This window comes from Glycine soja, chromosome 10 (genome assembly GCF_004193775.1).
Source record: "Glycine soja cultivar W05 chromosome 10, ASM419377v2, whole genome shotgun sequence".
NCBI lineage: Eukaryota > Viridiplantae > Streptophyta > Magnoliopsida > Fabales > Fabaceae > Glycine > Glycine soja.
Window position 1 is genome coordinate 6,076,522 of NC_041011.1, and position 18,030 is coordinate 6,094,551.

The following is an 18,030-nucleotide window of genomic DNA, read 5'->3' on the forward strand; positions in this document are numbered from 1 at the left end:
ACAACAATTTATTATTGAAATTAGAATTAATTATATGATATATTAAATCTTACACAAATATAATTATTCCCAATAGTCACATCTATCGGAAAATGTTAATCATCACTTATCGGCCCCAAGGGATGTGTAAAAGTTGCTGCTTGTAAGAAAAGAATTTCTCCATTCCCTTTCCATCAATACACGTTATAGAAGACTAGGGTGTTAATTATGGTAAGTTTTGGCCATATATTATTTTATGTGGTAGGTTTGCATTGGGTCCTATTGTTAGTTTAGCCATGGTACACTTACTAGTTACTAGTCACCAACTCTTCTCATAAGTCAATAATAGAGAACTTTTTTATTCTCCTAACTTTTAACTATTATTAAAATACAGTTTCAAATTTTAAATACGTTTGTTGAGTTCAGCGTACTATTATATGTTCACTTCACTCATGGGAGAAGAAAGAGGGGCCTACGAGCTCAGCAAATGAACATGACATGCCAAAATGAAGTGAAACGCAAGGCAATTATGGATGACGGGTACATTTAGAAGTGGTGAGGAGATGATTGAAGAAAAAATGTGATCTGATGGCAACAAAATAAAATAGTAATGTAATAATTTAGATCCAACAAATGGTCAAGTCATTCATTCAAGCCCAATTGTTAATTTTGAAAATGTCTCGGAAACTAATTTGTCGTTAAATAATGATGAACATTTAGAAAGCTTCGTTGTCTAAATATGAGATTCATTCAATGACAAATCAGTTTGTAAAATGTGGTTAGAACTTAGAAATATTATTTATGATATTTTTTTGCTGAATACATATTAATTATGAATTATAACATAACATTTTCGTTTAAAATTTAAAATTAAATTTAAATATGAAATTATTCAAATTTAATTAGTGTTTCAAATTTGAGTCCTAAATATATAATTATGTTAAATATTCATAGGAAGAATTTCATCATTCATAATGGTCCTATCCAACTTAAACAAGATTATCTCATAGTAAAAATATTTGTGATCTATATAAAAAAGTAAATGTTTTTATGTCTGTTGGGTATATCAAAAAACCAAAAAATAGGGAAGCTAAGCAGCACTATCTTTGCATGTTTATCATTTTCTTATTTAAAAATTTGTTTGAACTAAAATAAGAAAAATTATCAAAATAAAAAAGAAGAAAGTTAACTACAAAGAAAGTAGGTACTAAAGAGTACAAGAAATTGACTCCTCTAGTGGATTATGATTTATTCAAACTTAAAAAAAATGGTTGTAGAGTTTAATATACATGTATTAGGGAAAATTTACATCACCAGCCAAATAAAAAAAATTATATAACTTTTAAGTTAGTTGTTATAAAAATTAACAAATTTATTAAATATGATCATTTGCAATTTGATGTCTGTGAAAAAATGACCATATAAGAATATGTATTATTTGTTCATTATTTTATAGGTTTTTTAGGAGTTTAATTTTCATGATTTGCCCATGTAAATATTTTCATATTGTTAATTGATTGAAAATCACCTTAAATATGTCTTTTAGAGTTTTTTTAAAATAATATTCTTATTATACATATATACATAATTACATTAAAAGAAAAAATATATCTTTAAAAAAAATAAGAAAAAGACACATTATTTTTAAGAAAGAATAACAAGTAATTACATCATTTGTAATTCCTTGTAAATGTACTCTTCTATATTATTTTTTGAAGGAATGGGCTCGGTTCTAATAAAGATTGATGGATGGCAAAACCCGCAATGAAAATGGAAACATGGTTTCATAACCCGGACTTGTGTCTACACTAGTTCTTCACTTTGCAATTCATTCAATTAAACTTCTTTACAACATTTAGAAAACATGAATAAATGATTTGACTACGGAAAATAATTGTTATCAAATACATATTTACTGATACCTTGTGGTATAATAGCTAGCTAAAAATCGAAAGAATTTGATAGGCTGATAGTTATAGACAATTTTGCAGCTTATGCAAAGATGAACAAATGTTACTATTTCAACCGTCGGCTCAGTTTCATGTACAAGCCCTGCAAAAAAAAAATTCTATTAGGACACAGTAGAAAATACTGGTTAAATGTGAGTAGGACACAGTGAAAAATCTTCCTCTTAACAAAAATAAAGGAAAAAATATGAAGCTCGTGAAAACTTAAATAATTTAGGAGTCATTTGACATTTTGGCTAGCAAATTTTTTTTTCTTTTAATTATAAAAATGTTACCTTGTTTTTATTTGTCTTCTGTTTTCAAAAGTTTGTACTGTTTAACTGTTTAAACAAACTTCAATTTTGAAAACAGGCAACTAAGTGAAAACAAGTGATATTTAAGCAATTAAAAGTAAAAACAGAAAATAAAATAAAACATTTTCTCGAATTGAATGGCCACTTGACATTTCCTTTTACTCTCATTCCCCTCTTGCAAACACTGAGATTTGCAAAACATAGAAATAAGTCACTTATAGAAAACTCGTTGTTCCTGCCTGAATACCTATTCGGTATACTCATCACAAAGAAACAATTATATAATCTTACATTTGTTGTATGTATTGTTGCTCCTGTAGTCATACTGACATTCTGATCAGGAACTAGTTCGAAGTTCATGTGCTGTAGAAAGATTGCAAGAGCAACTATAGCTTCCATTAAAGCAAACTGATCACCAACACATTTGCGGGGACCTCCACTGAATGGAATGAATCTGTAGCACGTTTTGACTCAAAATCTAAGCAAACTATTATATAGAAACAAGAATATTCCACAGAAGAAAGAACCAGAATGAACCATCCCTTCTCTCCACACAAGAAAAAACTAAGTGATAGGACTTACTGATGCAGTTTAGTAGGAAAATATGACTCAATAGGGAGAAGGGAAATAAAGAACCACCAGCATGTAGGGCACACGTAACTTACTACCACAGTGGTGTAACTTGTCACTTTTGTGGAGTGCAAGAATTATTACTGTAACAATAATACACACCTGAAATCTGTATTTGTTTCATTTGGAACTGGACCATCCAAATCAAATCTTTCTGGTGCAAACTCTTCAGCCCTATCCCAGACCTTGCAAAATTATGAAATTTATAGAATATATAAAAAAAGTGAATTTAGACGGCGAAAAATAACATTCTGACAGTGCAACAACTTGCATATCAGATTTAATCTACCAAAATAACAAATAAAAATAAAAATATACATCAACTGCAAGATAGAAATAACTTGTGTTTATCATCACAGCAAATTGCTTTTAATGATACTATTATTTCTATACTGAAAACAGAGACAGAAACAGAGGATAACTTTTTGATGCCCTAGAATCAAACTTGTTTTGTTATCCAAAGTATTGTTTTTCTTTCTTTTTCTCCCCCCATCCATCAAAATAGAAAGGGAAAAACAAGAAAATGAAAGCTTCTTTTTGAAATGGAACAGAACAGGTTCTAACCATTTTAAATTACTGTATTAAATAAAAAATTGAAGGCTCTATGCAGTCTTCACAGGTCTCGTAACCCTGATTGCAAAAGACATAGCCTTAAGATGTGGTTACTGTAACAAAACAGACAGTTGACCGTGGCACAATTCAACTACTTCAAGGAGCGGTCATAAAAAAATGAAGGTTAACAAAAGCAGAACAGTAGAGAGGCATTCGTTTAAGAGGTTTTATCACACAATAGGCCATAGTAAATAAAACTTTTAGGCAGCATATGAAACAAGGGATCTCCTCTGCTGATTACTCAGCTACCCAGTACTGAACAAGACTGTGATTTAAAATTCCATGACCATATTTTATAACAAAGTATACAGATTAAATTCAAAGAGAGAGTGAGAAGCTGCATTTGACCCACAAAAGAAAGCTTTTCACATTTGAAAACACCAAGTAATACCTCAGAAGAACGATGTATGTTGTATACAGAGATCATAATATCTTGACCAGCATTGAGTTTGTAACCACCTGGAAGCTCATCCGGGACTTGAGCTCTTCTTATCAATACCTTAAGGATGCATAAGGTTATATAAGAACAGAAGTTGTAACATTAGCGAAAGATATTTGACAATGCCAGTTCCAATAAAGCATATTTGAGAGAGTAAGACTATAGCTGTGAACTTAAACTGTTCAGAGATATAATAAAGATCATTTAAATAAGTGTTTACTAACTAACTTAGAATTTATTAATTTTTTGTTTGATACTGATGAGAATTAAAAACATGGAATTAAGCTTGTATGTTAATGTTACCATGCTAACTAATTTTCATAACAAGCATAAACTATCACAGGTCTAGACCTGTCATACACAAAAGATGATACAAATATTTTCCATCTCAAATATATGTTCTTACTATAAATCATTATACTGAGAAACATTGCAACCTACGGGAGGATGTGGATAGAGACGGAGTGACTCAATAATGCAGCGTGTCAAGAACTTAAGATTTTTAATATCTTCATAGGTAGGTCGCCTTCCCTGTAAAACTCTGTCTACCTCTTCTTGTGCTTTTGCCAATGAGGAAGAATCCTACATAAATAGAGCTCATAATTTGAGGGGCAATATCACGGTGGAGCTCTTGCTTTTTCCTAAATACTAACAATAGTACGTTATGAGACATTTCTATAAACATACTAAATTGAGTAAATTCAAAACAACAATCAATAAATGTTCAGTCCTTAAATAATGCTGGAAGCATAAAAATAATTAGATGGTTATTAGGTCCTTGAACAATGTTATTGATATTAACATCTGTAGTAGATTACATTAACACCTCCCAAAGTTTCATTAAATTTCTCCCCATAACCCCTTCCTTTACCCCTACACTAACCCTGCTTAATTGTTTGAAAAACATTACATTGACATCCAATATATACATTACATTGACACCCCCTGTTACTTAAGAAACACAATACATCGCATACTCCTATAAGGAAGGTTGTTATAAATATTAAAAACTAAAAAGTAAGAGGTTGAGTGCAATCTCAAGAAATCCCATGGGGTGTCAGTGTAATTTGGTCTAATATCTTTGAACTAGGTTAAACTGGTTTTATAATTACCAAGTTTCCACATTAACAGCTAGATTAATTGGATAACTAATTTGAGGTTCAAAAGGAAAACCAGAAACAATGCAGCAGGAGGATCATGAAAATCATGCAATAATCAATTCTCACATTACCCCATGAAAAACATACAACAGCAACTCATTGATACTGATGAGAATGAGAAAGAAGCTTTGCAGTCGACTCATAAAGTTGGCGTAACAAAGATGTTACACAAGGAAAGAAATATAGTCAAATGATACCTTGCTTAGAAGATAAAGTGTCCAGGTCAGCACTGAACCGGTGGTCTCATGACCAGCAACTAATAGTGACAAAAGATCATCCCTTAATTGCACACTGGAAACCTACACGTAGAACCATCTAATAAAAATAAAAATGGAGAACAGAGATCCAAAGAAAAAAGTTCTTCGTACTATAAAAGTAGATTATACATGGTTGTGATGATCAATGACCAATAAAAAGAACAGAAAGTGTCATCATCAAGTGATATGGCAAGTAATAAGAAGTGGTGGCAGCATAGACCTTCATATTTGGGACTTAGGAGTGCAAATAAATTATGCTGATAAACTCAAATGATTGAACAGTAAGCGCAAACTACACATGAAAACCCATAATTTATCTCCTTATGGAATATGTCCAAACCATAAGTCTAGAAATCAGAAATATTATGGTTCAAAACTTTTCAGAAAGTAGCATAATGAACAAGAAAAATATGGCAAGACATGAACATTCTTAAGTAAATAACAAAGAATTACAGGATGACATTTGCTTGACTGTGTTATGATCAATCAACATTACTACCTTGACAAGAGTGTTCAGTATTGGCATACAATCATTAATGCTCCCATAAAATTATGAGTAAATAGTTTATACACTAACAATGAATAGTTTTTACATTCTTATTCAATCACAAACTATTATGGATGGTAAATTTATTGACTTTTACAATAACTACATTAAAAGTCATACCAACAATGATTTTTTATTGATTGACAGTGTACAAACAGTGCATAGAAATTTATATTTCATTTAATTCACATCAAATCTCTATCTGTATTATTATACATTTAGAACATACAGCAACCCTCACAAGAACACTGTTAAAAACACAGTAAATGTCAGCAATAAAATACAGGCATACAACAAACCTCTTCTCTGCTGGCAAGCAAGAACCGAAGGATACTAGGGTCACTGTCATTCACATATTCCTCGACATCAATTCTTTCACCCTCAGATTCTACAATCTCTCTACACTTTTCAATAAGATCTTCAACAGTTTTCCTGATAATGCTAACAGCCTCTTCAGCCGTTATTTGTCTCGGAATTATCTTACAAAGAAATTTAAACTACAACAACAAAGAGAAAAAAAAAATATGTATATACACATGTACGCATGACATCACAAACAAGGAAAGAAAATCCATGTCATGAATGTAAGATTGGAAAAAACATGCCTTCCAATACGGTAAAAGATCAGTTGATCGAGCCTCTGCCTCTTTTAATGCAGTGTAAACAGCCTCAATAACAGGACTGTCCATGTTGAGCGAGTCAAAGTTATAATTAAAAACAGATAAACCAATAACATCAAGAGTCAACTGCGAAAACTTTGCCTCCATGTTAACAGCAGTTCCATTAAGTGCATCAGGTTGTAGCTTCTCCACTAATCTCTCAGCACATCTACAAAACACCCTATCCACTATAACAGACAAGTACCGTTTATGAAGAGATGGAACCACAGCCCTGCGCCTTGCCTAGTATAGATCACAAAACAGTTGTAACAAAGAACCTGTCGCCCAAAATAATCTATAAAATCATGTCAAGAAGAACAATTAATACTAATTTAACCATATATGAGTAAATAGTTTATATCTACTCCTATACTATGAATTACAATATATAACTTGGAGAGTGAAAACCTCATTTTTCCCTCTCTATTATACATTTTGAATATTATCTTTTCTCTCCTTTGGATGTGCATTTCATGTATTACTTCCACAATTAGTAAAAAAAAAATCTCTCAAAATATTCTCCCATTATTTTAATCTATATACTTGATCGTATTTATTACCTCTTCTGTTACTTTCAATCTAATTTCTTTTATCTTTATTTTTAAATTGAATTTCAATAGTTTATTTTCCATCTAACTTCTTTTATCTATATGTCGATAGTTAAAAATAATCTTACATCGCAGTTTAAATTTTTCATTGTAAATTTAAAATATAATTTATAAATTCAAAGATATTTATTTATTATGAATTTTAATTATAATATAATTTATATATTCAAATTATTTATTCATTATAAGTAGAGTAAATAATATATCTGCACATGCTCATCTAATCAACAAAATTTGTCATATGCTCATCTAATCAACAAAATTTGTTATATATGATACGATTGTTAACTTTAGCCTGAACTATCTTTAAAGGTCTTGTCAATGATAATTTCTCATTAATTGATTGACATTATTTTTTGCACATAGAAATCAAACTCATAAAAACCAATATTTATCTTATGTATAAGTCACTAGAACCATCCAGATTTAGTCATCGATAAAGCTGATATATTCCGTATCAATAATATGATAACCAAAAAAAACAAGTCACTAGCTAAATATTACTACTAGTTATAAACATTGACACCAGGAGAAAGGGGTTTCAAGAAAGAAAATGAAGGTATTGCCACCAGCACCTCATTGCTACATTGCTATAATAAAAAGTTAACTTGAGAGTTTTCCCATTCTCACAATTCAAAAACACTCTCACAAACACAATTGAAGCAATATTTGAAAAAGCGAGAGCATTACCGTCCAGAGAGGACCTTCGGCGATGGCGAAACCGGACCCAAACAGGAACTCGGAGACCTCGGCAACAAGACCCTTGGCGTATTTGCCGTAGTTCCTGAGCACGTGCTTGGCGATGGCGGGGTCGCTAACGACGACGAAGTTTCGGGGGCCGGCGGCGAGGCGGTAGATGGGGCCGTAGTCCTGCATCCACTTGAAGAGAGGGAGGAAGAGCGCGCCGCCGAGGAGATCAGAGACGTCGTCGAGCTTGGCGGAGGCGAGGGGAATGCCGGAGTCGTCGTTGCCGGCGGCGAGGGAGCGGGAGAGGGAGGTGAGCCAGTCGGGGCTGAACCAAGAGCTGGGCTTGGAGGTGCCGGTGCCGGTGTCGGGGGGTTTGTTGATGGAGGATTTGACGGAGAAGCGATAAGGTTTTGGAGTGGGAGAGGAAACGGTGGGTCTGCGGGGAAGGAAGAGAGAGAGAGGTGTGAGATGGGAGAGTGAGGAAGACATTGTTTCAAGGAAGGATTAGCTTGTGGGAGTTTGGCAGTTAAACAGTGCGCCACGCTACAAGGGTGACTCAACTACTACTCTTTGTCTCATTTTTTATTTTTTTTACTTTATCCATTCCTTAACAAAAAAAAAAAATTAACTTTTCGATCTTAAACAAGATGGTACGGGTGTTTCTTAATGTATTATATTGAAGATTAATTGTTTTTTGTGTGTAATTATTACTATTTTCAACCCATATACTAATTCATTCATTTTGCGTGATTATCACTAATTACAAAAAGAATCAATTATGAATTGATCCACTATGTATGAAGAATTGGTGAAAGATCAACACCGGTGGATGCACAAATTTTTTTAGTGAAGATTTCAGTCAGAGATATGCAGGACTTACAATCACCTGTACAAACACTCTGACTTTAAAGTCAAAGGCTGTAGAAAGATGTGTAAAATAAACAGCTTTTATTTGTAGGCATGAAATTCATGCTTTATATAATACTTGTTGACATTAAGATTTATTCAAATTAGACATGTATTTCCTCCTACTTTCCGTACTACAAAACCCTTCTAACTTTTTCATTCCTGTTATAGATGCATCCTCTCCGTTAAATGGTAGTAATTCCGTTTTTAAAAAAAGACACATGATTTGTAGGTAGTTATTTAAAAAATAAAAACCCAAAAATGGCCTTTTCTTCTTCAGAAAAAAAAAATACACATCCTCAAGATTAAGAAAGAAAGAAAAATCCACGGAAAAAATAAAAAATTCTTATCTATAACTATTAACAAAAACAATTAGTTTCTTTGGTGTAAACATTTTATTAAATGATTTTATTCTTAAATTACTTTGTAAATTTCAACTTTATTCTAACTTAGATTAACTATTAAATTTTTGTATTCTATCATTTTATTTTTTATTAGCTATATTTAATTTCTATTTTTTTATTATTTAAAATTTTTGGAGAGGTACATTCCCCTGGTACAAGAACAAAGAAGAGGGAAAAAAATATCAAACAAAAATCAACACTAGAAATCAATATCAAAAATCAAGATTGGGAACAAAAGTATTAGAAAAAAATACACATCCTTAGATTAAGAACACAAATGCTAAACTCAAGCTACACAAACACGCACGCACAATGGTCGAGGAGGGTGGTGTGCAATGCGGGACACTCTATTGGAGAAACATTGTTTCGCGACATCGTATTATTTGACTGGGTGAAGGCGTTTTGCCCATGGTCTTCAAAGGCGTAATTAAAGTCGCATGACGACACTGACGGAGGCCTTGTTGGGGACGATGTTGAGGCAGACACGTGGCGGAAGGCATAAACGCCGTAGTCTGAGGAAGAAAGAAGTTGGGGAAGTGTGAGAGAAGAGAAGAGTAGGCCGTCAGCACTAGGGTGGAAGTGAGGAGCGAGAGTCTGTGAAATTCCATCAAAATTAACTAGGAACAAATTTCACAAATCATCACTCATTCATATGTGAAATTCGATCACCACTAACTTAGAATAAATTTCACGAGTTATCACTTATTCATAGGTGAAATCCAACATACTTAACCTCGTTGTACTTTGTGCTTGAGGCTAGAGAGTTGTGTACCCTCTGGGTTCGGTTTCAATCTGATCCAACACATATTTAGTCTCTTTGTACTTTGTGCTTGAGGCTCGGGATTGTATATCCTCCGAGTTAGATTTTGATTTGATCCAACATATACTTAGCCTTTTTGCACTTTGTACTTGAGGCTCAAGGATTGTGTACCTTTTGGGGTCAAGTTCGATTTGATCCAACACATACTTAACCTCTTTGCACTTTGTGCTTGAGGCTTGAAGGTTGTGTATCATCCGGGGACCTAGTTTGATCCGATCACCCTCTGGGGTCCTAGTCAGATTCAATCACTCTTTAGATCCTAACCCAATCTAATCACACTCTAGATCATAGTTTGATTTGATCGTCCTTCATGATGTGTACTAAGCACACCATAAGGTTGACATGGATATAATCACCAACTGGAATCCTTGGGACATGAAGTAACATTTTGATAGGCCATAATGCCTCAACCCATGAATATCAGAGGGGGAGGGGTGTGCAAGCAACTGATAGGATAAAAGACCATCACTTTGACCTAAGACAAGTTGGTTATCTATTACACTTTGCTTGAATGTTATGGAATAGGTTGTCTCTATGAGGCTCAAAATCTATACCTGAATAGATCCCATTCTTCATATTCTAGATCATTTTTAGCATTTTACTATGGTTATGATTTATGAAATCATAATCTTGTGATCCACTGGGTATGGACCATTTGGCAGTTGATTAGCTATTTTAGATAGTCATAACTCGTCCTGAGGTACTGAGATTCATTTAAGGAAATGATATCTTGCAACAAATATTTTTGCATACGCACGAGTCAAAGATCAAATTCATGACCATATGCTTAAAAAAAATAAGATTATCTACCAACCATGTCATACCATATTGGTGTTACTCTCATTTGATTTATGCCCCATATGCTTACACAATTGGACTAAAATTTAATGAATCCTAACCTTGTCCAACTAATTTTGGGTCAGTCATGAATCTAAGTGTCTATTTATTTTGTAGCTCCCAATATGAATCCTACACCTCCCAAAAAATCTCAATGGTAAAAAATACCCTTAGGAGAGAACAAAGTTAGGATTGGGATAATAATGAAGGATGGTGGTGGCTAGGCTTGACGACAAGGTGGTGTACAATGGCGCGGAGGTGCAAATGTGGCACACGTTGGCAAGATGGCTTGACAACAAGAGTTTGAGTTTGAAGAAGGGAATGGGGTCTTACCGCCTATTTCGGAGCGACTATTCTAAAATAGAATACGTTTCCAAAATAGCTATTTTAAAATACAAAAACCTACATTCCAGAATGGGTATCCTGGAATATGAAAAACTATATTTCAAAAGCATATGCTATTTAGGAATCGCAATTCCAAAATGGGGGTGCATGCTAAAGGGCTTTTTTTGTCAGTTTAATTCTTTTTGGAGATGCAGAATACAAAATGGGAGGTGCAGGATATAAATGCCCTTATGTACTATCTGATCGGTTGGCCCAAATCAGCTATCAGCCCAAGTAATTTCTACAATCTTAATAAGCTGGTCCAAAACGATCCTTAAATCTAATGGGGTCCAATTATGCTCCATAACAGACAGCATCCATTTTATGACAGTGCGAATGCGAAGGAAATCTCCCAAGATCTAAATATTAAATATTGCCTACTTTTACATAATTAAAGTACCATGCATTCGTCGTTATCGAATTATTTTCCTTTTACGTAGCCAATTACTTTTATCACACTGTCCAAAATTTCAGAGCTAGGACATGCTAGCATCTTTGCTCACGAGACTGATCACGTACAAACATATTACATATAATAATAACAAGTTAATAATAATACAGAAAAACAGGGCGAGACTGCAAGTCTAGGATCAGTGACAATCTAAGTGGTCCAACCAAATCAAGATTAATAATATATATGTTACACACATAATTTTCCCCTAATAATCAATTAATTATTGTGTGTCAGATCAATATCCTAAGAGATCAGTCTTTTACTCTCGACCACAGAATATCTGAGTTCACCCAAAATTATTGTAGGTCATGACACTTCACTTCAATTTATATAATTTTTTGCATTGGATGAAAAAAAAATTCATTTATTTTTCTTCTTCTAGACTTCTAGTCATGTAGAAGACAATTTCCTAGAGTCCAGGAATTCCTTTCTCTTTGGCTCTCTGGTGGAAACGTATGCAAGAAAAGTATCAAAATTCGTGTCTGCGTAACGTTTGGGGTTGGCTTCGTCAATGAGTTTGGGTGACGGTCTTACGGTGCAGTTGAAAGGAAGGCTATGCAGCGAAGCCACAGATGTCCTTTTCTTCATTGCATTAACAATAACCCTATGTAACACGCTCTTGTATTTCCCGTTGCTGTATATCTGATTAATAAGTTCACACAACAAAAAGGAAAAAATCAGCATTAAATGGGACCTACAAATATATGATTTTTTATTTATTCAAATTTGCATGTAAGGACAAAACTTAAACGTAGTTATGTGCCTTTTGTGTTGTTTTAGTAATTTGGATAATAAAAGTTTATGTTATAGATCAATATAAATTAAGGCAAAACTCTAATTTTAATACATGAAAAAATAAAATATTAATAATACACATTTTTAAACACATTCTTCATTATTTAATTAATTGTAAGTAAAATTTTAACCAATAATAAAAAATATACGATAAGATGATTGTGTTTACCAAGTGTGTTGCTAGCCATTATATGAAAAAATAGAACACTAAAATACCAACATATGCATGCGAATGAGAAATGTTAATAAATAATAACATATATATATTCTCTAACAAATTCTCCTCATCACATATTTTATTATTAATTAAAATTTATTAAAAATTACATTATTTGATGATTTTTTGTATTGTAAGTGAAGGGTAAGTTAGTAAGAGAATAATAGATAATGTGTTACTAACACTCCTAATTAGCGAAGTTAATGATAAAAAAAGTGTGATACAAGAATGTGTAATGAAGAAAAGAATTTGTATACCTCTAGGTGATCACCAACATTGACAACGAAAGCGTTATTGATAGGTTTGACAGTGAGCCATTGACCTTGGAATTGGATTTGCAAACCCTCCACCTGGTCTTGGAGGAGGAGTGTGAGGAATCCATAATCAGAATGAGGGGGCATCCCCAAGGTTAGGTCTGGTTCAGGGCATGGTGGGTAGAAATTGACCACCATCATCTGGCTCCCATCTTCCAAGTCCTTCAGAATATTATTGTCATTTCCTTCTGTCTCCTCTTCTTGCTTCTTGACTTCTACTTTGATTCCTAGGCTCTCTTGGATAGCTTCCATCAACATCAGAAATAAGTATTTTGTTTCTTCTGAGTAGGTAGCCACCACTTTCCTACATTGCAATTAATGAAAAATTATAAATAAAAAGCTAAGTTTATCCTTATGCTACCATTACTTTTTTTCTCCCTTTTTTACAACGATGAAATTAAGGTCGAACTTAAAATCTTACATAACTTTATCTAAACCTCTTAGTACTGGGCCAGTCCTAATGGTTATTCTAGCCTATTATTGCTTACGTACAATTAACTACATGTAATAATTTAATTTATACAAAGTTTAAAAAAAGTGGTTTCTTCCAAGTACAATGGCGATTGCATCATTTATCGATCTATAATATTTTATAGCATTAAAGATCATAACGAAACTACAACCACATAATTGTGACTACGACCACAATTTAAAACATTAAATTTATATTCCAACAAGAAATGAATCTCTCAATATTTTAATTAACCGAAAAATGCTTAAGAGAAGGGAGATTGTTTCATTTCAAGGCAAGATCATGTCACGAGCCTTTTTTAGAGTCTTGGACCTTTTAATCATATTGTTTAATCCTACCAGTTGCATCCATCTCGTTGGCATGAAGTTATTAATTTGTGTATGCAGAAAGCTGCCACTAATCAAATTGACAAGCAACTCAATCTGTGATAAATGGATATTAGAACTTCATTTTAAAAATGTTGTCCAGGCAGAGAGAGAGAGAGAGGGGAGGAAAGTGAATAGATTAATCATTAATTAATATTTAATTAAAGTTTTATCTAATTAACTAAGTTCATAGTACACACCTAAAGTCTAAGGGGGAAGCAGGCCAATGAGGGAGGAAATCAGGCAAGGGATGGCAGAGGAGTTTCAAGAAGTCCCTCCAACAGAACACAGTATCTTTGGTTTGGCTGAAGCTTGTTCCATATCTAACCGGTGCATGCATATCAGTTGTCATGTGTTTGGCTCTTTCCTCAAAAGGAAGATCGAAGAACCTGCCACTCACATCCCTCATGCTGCTTATAACATCATCTGATATGCCATGGTTTACCAGCTGCACCAATCAAACCAAAAAGAATCTTCAATCACGTATTCACATCATCAATTCTATGATAACTAATATTGTCCTCATGATGCTATTTCTTAGCTAGCAACTTAATTGTGCCTCCATCCAAGATTCCAAATGAAGGGTCCAAATTGTTTGAACTCCAAATTTTTATTTATGCATATAGCTCAACATGTGTATATTAATTAGGTACAAGGTTTCTCTATGATCATTAAGTTTAGGAAAATTATGTGACCAAGTTGGTAGCTAGCTCACCTGAAAAAATCCGTAGCGTTCACAAGCATTGGCTAGAGATTGAAGGACTTGGGGCCTTCTTGGACCAATCAATTCAGAAAAATCAATGATGGGTAGCTGAAGGTTTTGCTTGGCAACATTTGAATTTTCTGAATTTGTAGCTGGTCGATCAGAAGGAGGAAGTATGTACTTTTTAGGTATTGTGTGAAGGCCATTCTCAACAAGCTGTTTCACTCCTTTCTGATATTGATTTCCTGGTGTATCACTCTCACCCTTCTCACCACTTCCTACCACCATTGCTGGAGACATGTGTGCTTCTCACTATAAAATGTCCTGCACATGCAAGTAAAGTAAGAACAAGTGCATACCAAGGTGATAAAAAAAAAGTGCATACCAAGAAAGATAGAAAAAAAAAGTGTACTATGCTTAAATTTATATAATAGTCTAGTAAATGCACATATGTTGAGGGATATCAAAATGTGCTCTTCCACATGGTTTGAGAAATTAGAAAGCAGAGCTTATTAATTAGATATATATATATATATATATATATATATATATATATATATATATATATATATATATATATATATTCATTCCCAATTACCTGGATTGAGAAATATATAAAGAAAAAGAATCTTGGGGACTATAAGGAGAAAACCAAAGTTTGGATGGATGATAATGTTGTGTTCATTTTGATGTGTTTATATAGTGTGATGAGAAGAGAAGTGTGGGGTAGGGAACAGTGGCAAGTTTTGGAGAAAACCGGCTTTCAGGTTTGTGAACACACACAGTGGACAAATTCTAATATTAACAAATTCGTTGACAAAAGTTGAGTCAGATCATGGGGGGAAGGAGTAGGGTCGCCACAGTTACATCGACTTGGTGCTGAAAACTAGTATTATTTCAAGTTTTCAACTGTTTATACATTAATTGTGCCTTTCATAGGACCTACCTATATATATCTCTCTATACGCATTCCATGGTACTATTTTGATCGCTGACTTTTGTGTTGCAAATAAAAAAAAATCTTTAGGTTTTGACATAGGTTTGTGACTTATCCCTCCATATTCTTGAACTCTTTTCAGTTCAAGAAACCTTACTACCGACTGTAAGGATCTATGTATTGCCACACGGAGTTATTCCAACTTAAAAGGTCTAAATTTTAAATATATAACTATGAATATTAGGAAGAATAATTTTATCATATATAATGATGGTACCCGACTTGAAAAGCATATACCTCCCATGAAAAATTTAATATGTTTTTGTAAAAAACATACTTCAGAATTTTTTAAGGCTATCCTGAGAACTATAAGAAACAAATGACAATTTTTTTTCTTTTGATAAAAGACAGAAATTTTCTTTAAACACAAATCTGATTTTTTTTTTCAGGAATTGAATTATTATTTATTTACACATTCAGAAATTGAAATATAATTCAAAAAAAAAAAGAATAGTTTGGGATTGAAGCAAAGTAATATATTTTGAATATGACTCAACTACTCATTTATAAGGATCATGAGCAAATATGACTTTTTAAATCAGAGAACACTACCTTTTAAAAGAACAAAAGCGGTGTATGGCATATCAACAAAGAACAATTCTCTTCCTCTCTCTCTCTCTCTCTCTCTCTCTCTCTCTCTCTCTCTCTCTCTATATATATATATATATATATATATATATATATATATATATAAAGTTTTTTTTAATCAGCAAACAATAATAAGAATATTACAATAAATTGTAAATATGATTTATCTCAACCTATGAGGGGCTTGCTTTTGGAACAGGATTTCCTGCACTTGACTATTGACTGCTGGTTCTATGCTCATAATATGATATATGGCCCAATTTACCTTATTTATTAGTTTTTTCATGTGTATGTGAATAAATTTTACCCTATCTCTGGTTAATGAGAAAAAGTGGAAAAATAATAAATAAATACATATAACGAAATATTTTATTTTTTTATTGAAGGAAAAAAAAAAGATTGAATTCTATAAATAAAATTATTTTTTTTAATTCAAATTTCAATTTTTTTCTTTTCTTTTTATGATTTTCTTTCCTTCCAACGACGGTAATGGTAGTAATCCTTCTTGCATTCTTTCTGAGTCTCTGTGCCAAGTGGGAAATCCAATTCCCTTACTTTTACGGATTGGAGAACAACAAACGATTTGAGTAAGATTGTTCTTTTTTTCTTTTTTTGTTATATATATATGTTGACTAGTTATCTTATTTTGTTTAATTTATAACTCAAACATATACATATTTTAAATTAATATGGATTCAAGATATGAATATTCTAATTTTAATTAAATTAGAAATTCATATATAATCCTTTTAATAACATTATTACTTCATATTTTGTTTTAATGATATTATCCTACTTCTTTTTACTTATTAGATAAACTTCTCTTAAATTTATTTATTTATTTATTTGTATTGATTAATTTTTTTTTTGTAAAACAATGATGACAATAATATCTTTCATACTTGCTTGCATAGATACGAGGATGGATCCCAAAAATAAGGCATGGACTGAAAATAAATAAAACCTAATATGCAAACCATATGATTATTGTTGAATTAAGAAAATTTTATAGATAATGAAAATTAAACACAAATTATCTGGATAAATAAATTGTTATTACTCATATAAATGGAATGAAACAAACCTTATACTATTACGTGAATCGTCAATATTTATGGGTAAGTGATTACAAATATAATAGGTCATTCAAGCAGTATAATGCAGTACATGTACTAATTAATAATATACTATTTTTCCGTATCAATAAAATTATCCATCACTCTTTTTTTTAGCAGGAATTTTCCATCACTTTATGCATCTTACTTTTAGAGGACGTTTGTTTGGGAATGTGAAGATAAAAATACATATTCACATGTTTGTGAAATAGTTAGTAAAAAATATTTATAGAAATAATGCATTTTCAGATATTCATATTATATATGTTTTTTTATCTTCACATTCCCGTGTAATGTGTAAAGGTGTGTGAATCTTATATTCTCATGAAAATATTTAAAATAATTTGTCATTTTTTTCTATTCTACTTCATTTATCTATGTATTTAATATTTTGTTTTTAAATTAAAATAAATTTTAAAAAATTTCTAGAAATTAAAAATATTTACCAAACATCTTTGATGCAAATAATATTCCCAATAAGAATATTTCCAAAAAAATTATTCCAAAAAATATAATTAAATATGTGAAACAAACATTCTCTTATAGTAGATCCAACAATATTTTTGATTCTTTGTTAATAATTTAATTTTTTATCAAATAAGTGGTGTAACAATAAAGGCAAAACTATTAATATGCGGTTCTTTTAATAGCAATTTGGTACAAAATTAGAGTGATAAATTATTATATATAATAAATTATATATGAAAATAGTGTTTTATATCATTTTTATCTTTAAATATATTTTTAATCTCTACAAAATGAGTGAGTTTTGATTTTGGTCTCTTTAATTTTTATTTTTATTTTTATTTTCAATTATTCAT

The 18,030-nt window shown here is 32.0% G+C and overlaps 2 protein-coding genes across 2 annotated transcripts; both read right to left on the bottom strand.

Annotated features, from left to right (window-relative positions):
- Positions 1-1,744: 1,744 nt before the first annotated feature.
- LOC114372632 (carotene epsilon-monooxygenase, chloroplastic-like) lies at positions 1,745-8,407 on the bottom strand. Its single transcript, XM_028330302.1, has 9 exons — positions 7,842-8,407; positions 6,490-6,786; positions 6,184-6,381; positions 5,278-5,379; positions 4,362-4,502; positions 3,873-3,980; positions 2,972-3,054; positions 2,531-2,693; positions 1,745-2,031 (listed from the first exon to the last, which is right to left on the bottom strand). The coding sequence occupies exons 1-9, from the start codon at positions 8,325-8,327 to the stop codon at positions 1,996-1,998; spliced, it is 1,614 nt and encodes a 537-aa protein (XP_028186103.1). The 5' UTR covers positions 8,328-8,407; the 3' UTR covers positions 1,745-1,995.
- A 3,298-nt stretch (positions 8,408-11,705) lies between these two features.
- Positions 11,706-15,240, bottom strand: LOC114370191 (protein DMR6-LIKE OXYGENASE 1-like). The gene is made up of 5 exons (XM_028327475.1): positions 15,108-15,240; positions 14,522-14,833; positions 14,007-14,254; positions 12,913-13,273; positions 11,706-12,285 (listed from the first exon to the last, which is right to left on the bottom strand). The coding sequence occupies exons 2-5, from the start codon at positions 14,807-14,809 to the stop codon at positions 12,034-12,036; spliced, it is 1,149 nt and encodes a 382-aa protein (XP_028183276.1). The 5' UTR covers positions 14,810-14,833; positions 15,108-15,240; the 3' UTR covers positions 11,706-12,033.
- Between the last annotated feature and the right edge of the window lie 2,790 nt (positions 15,241-18,030).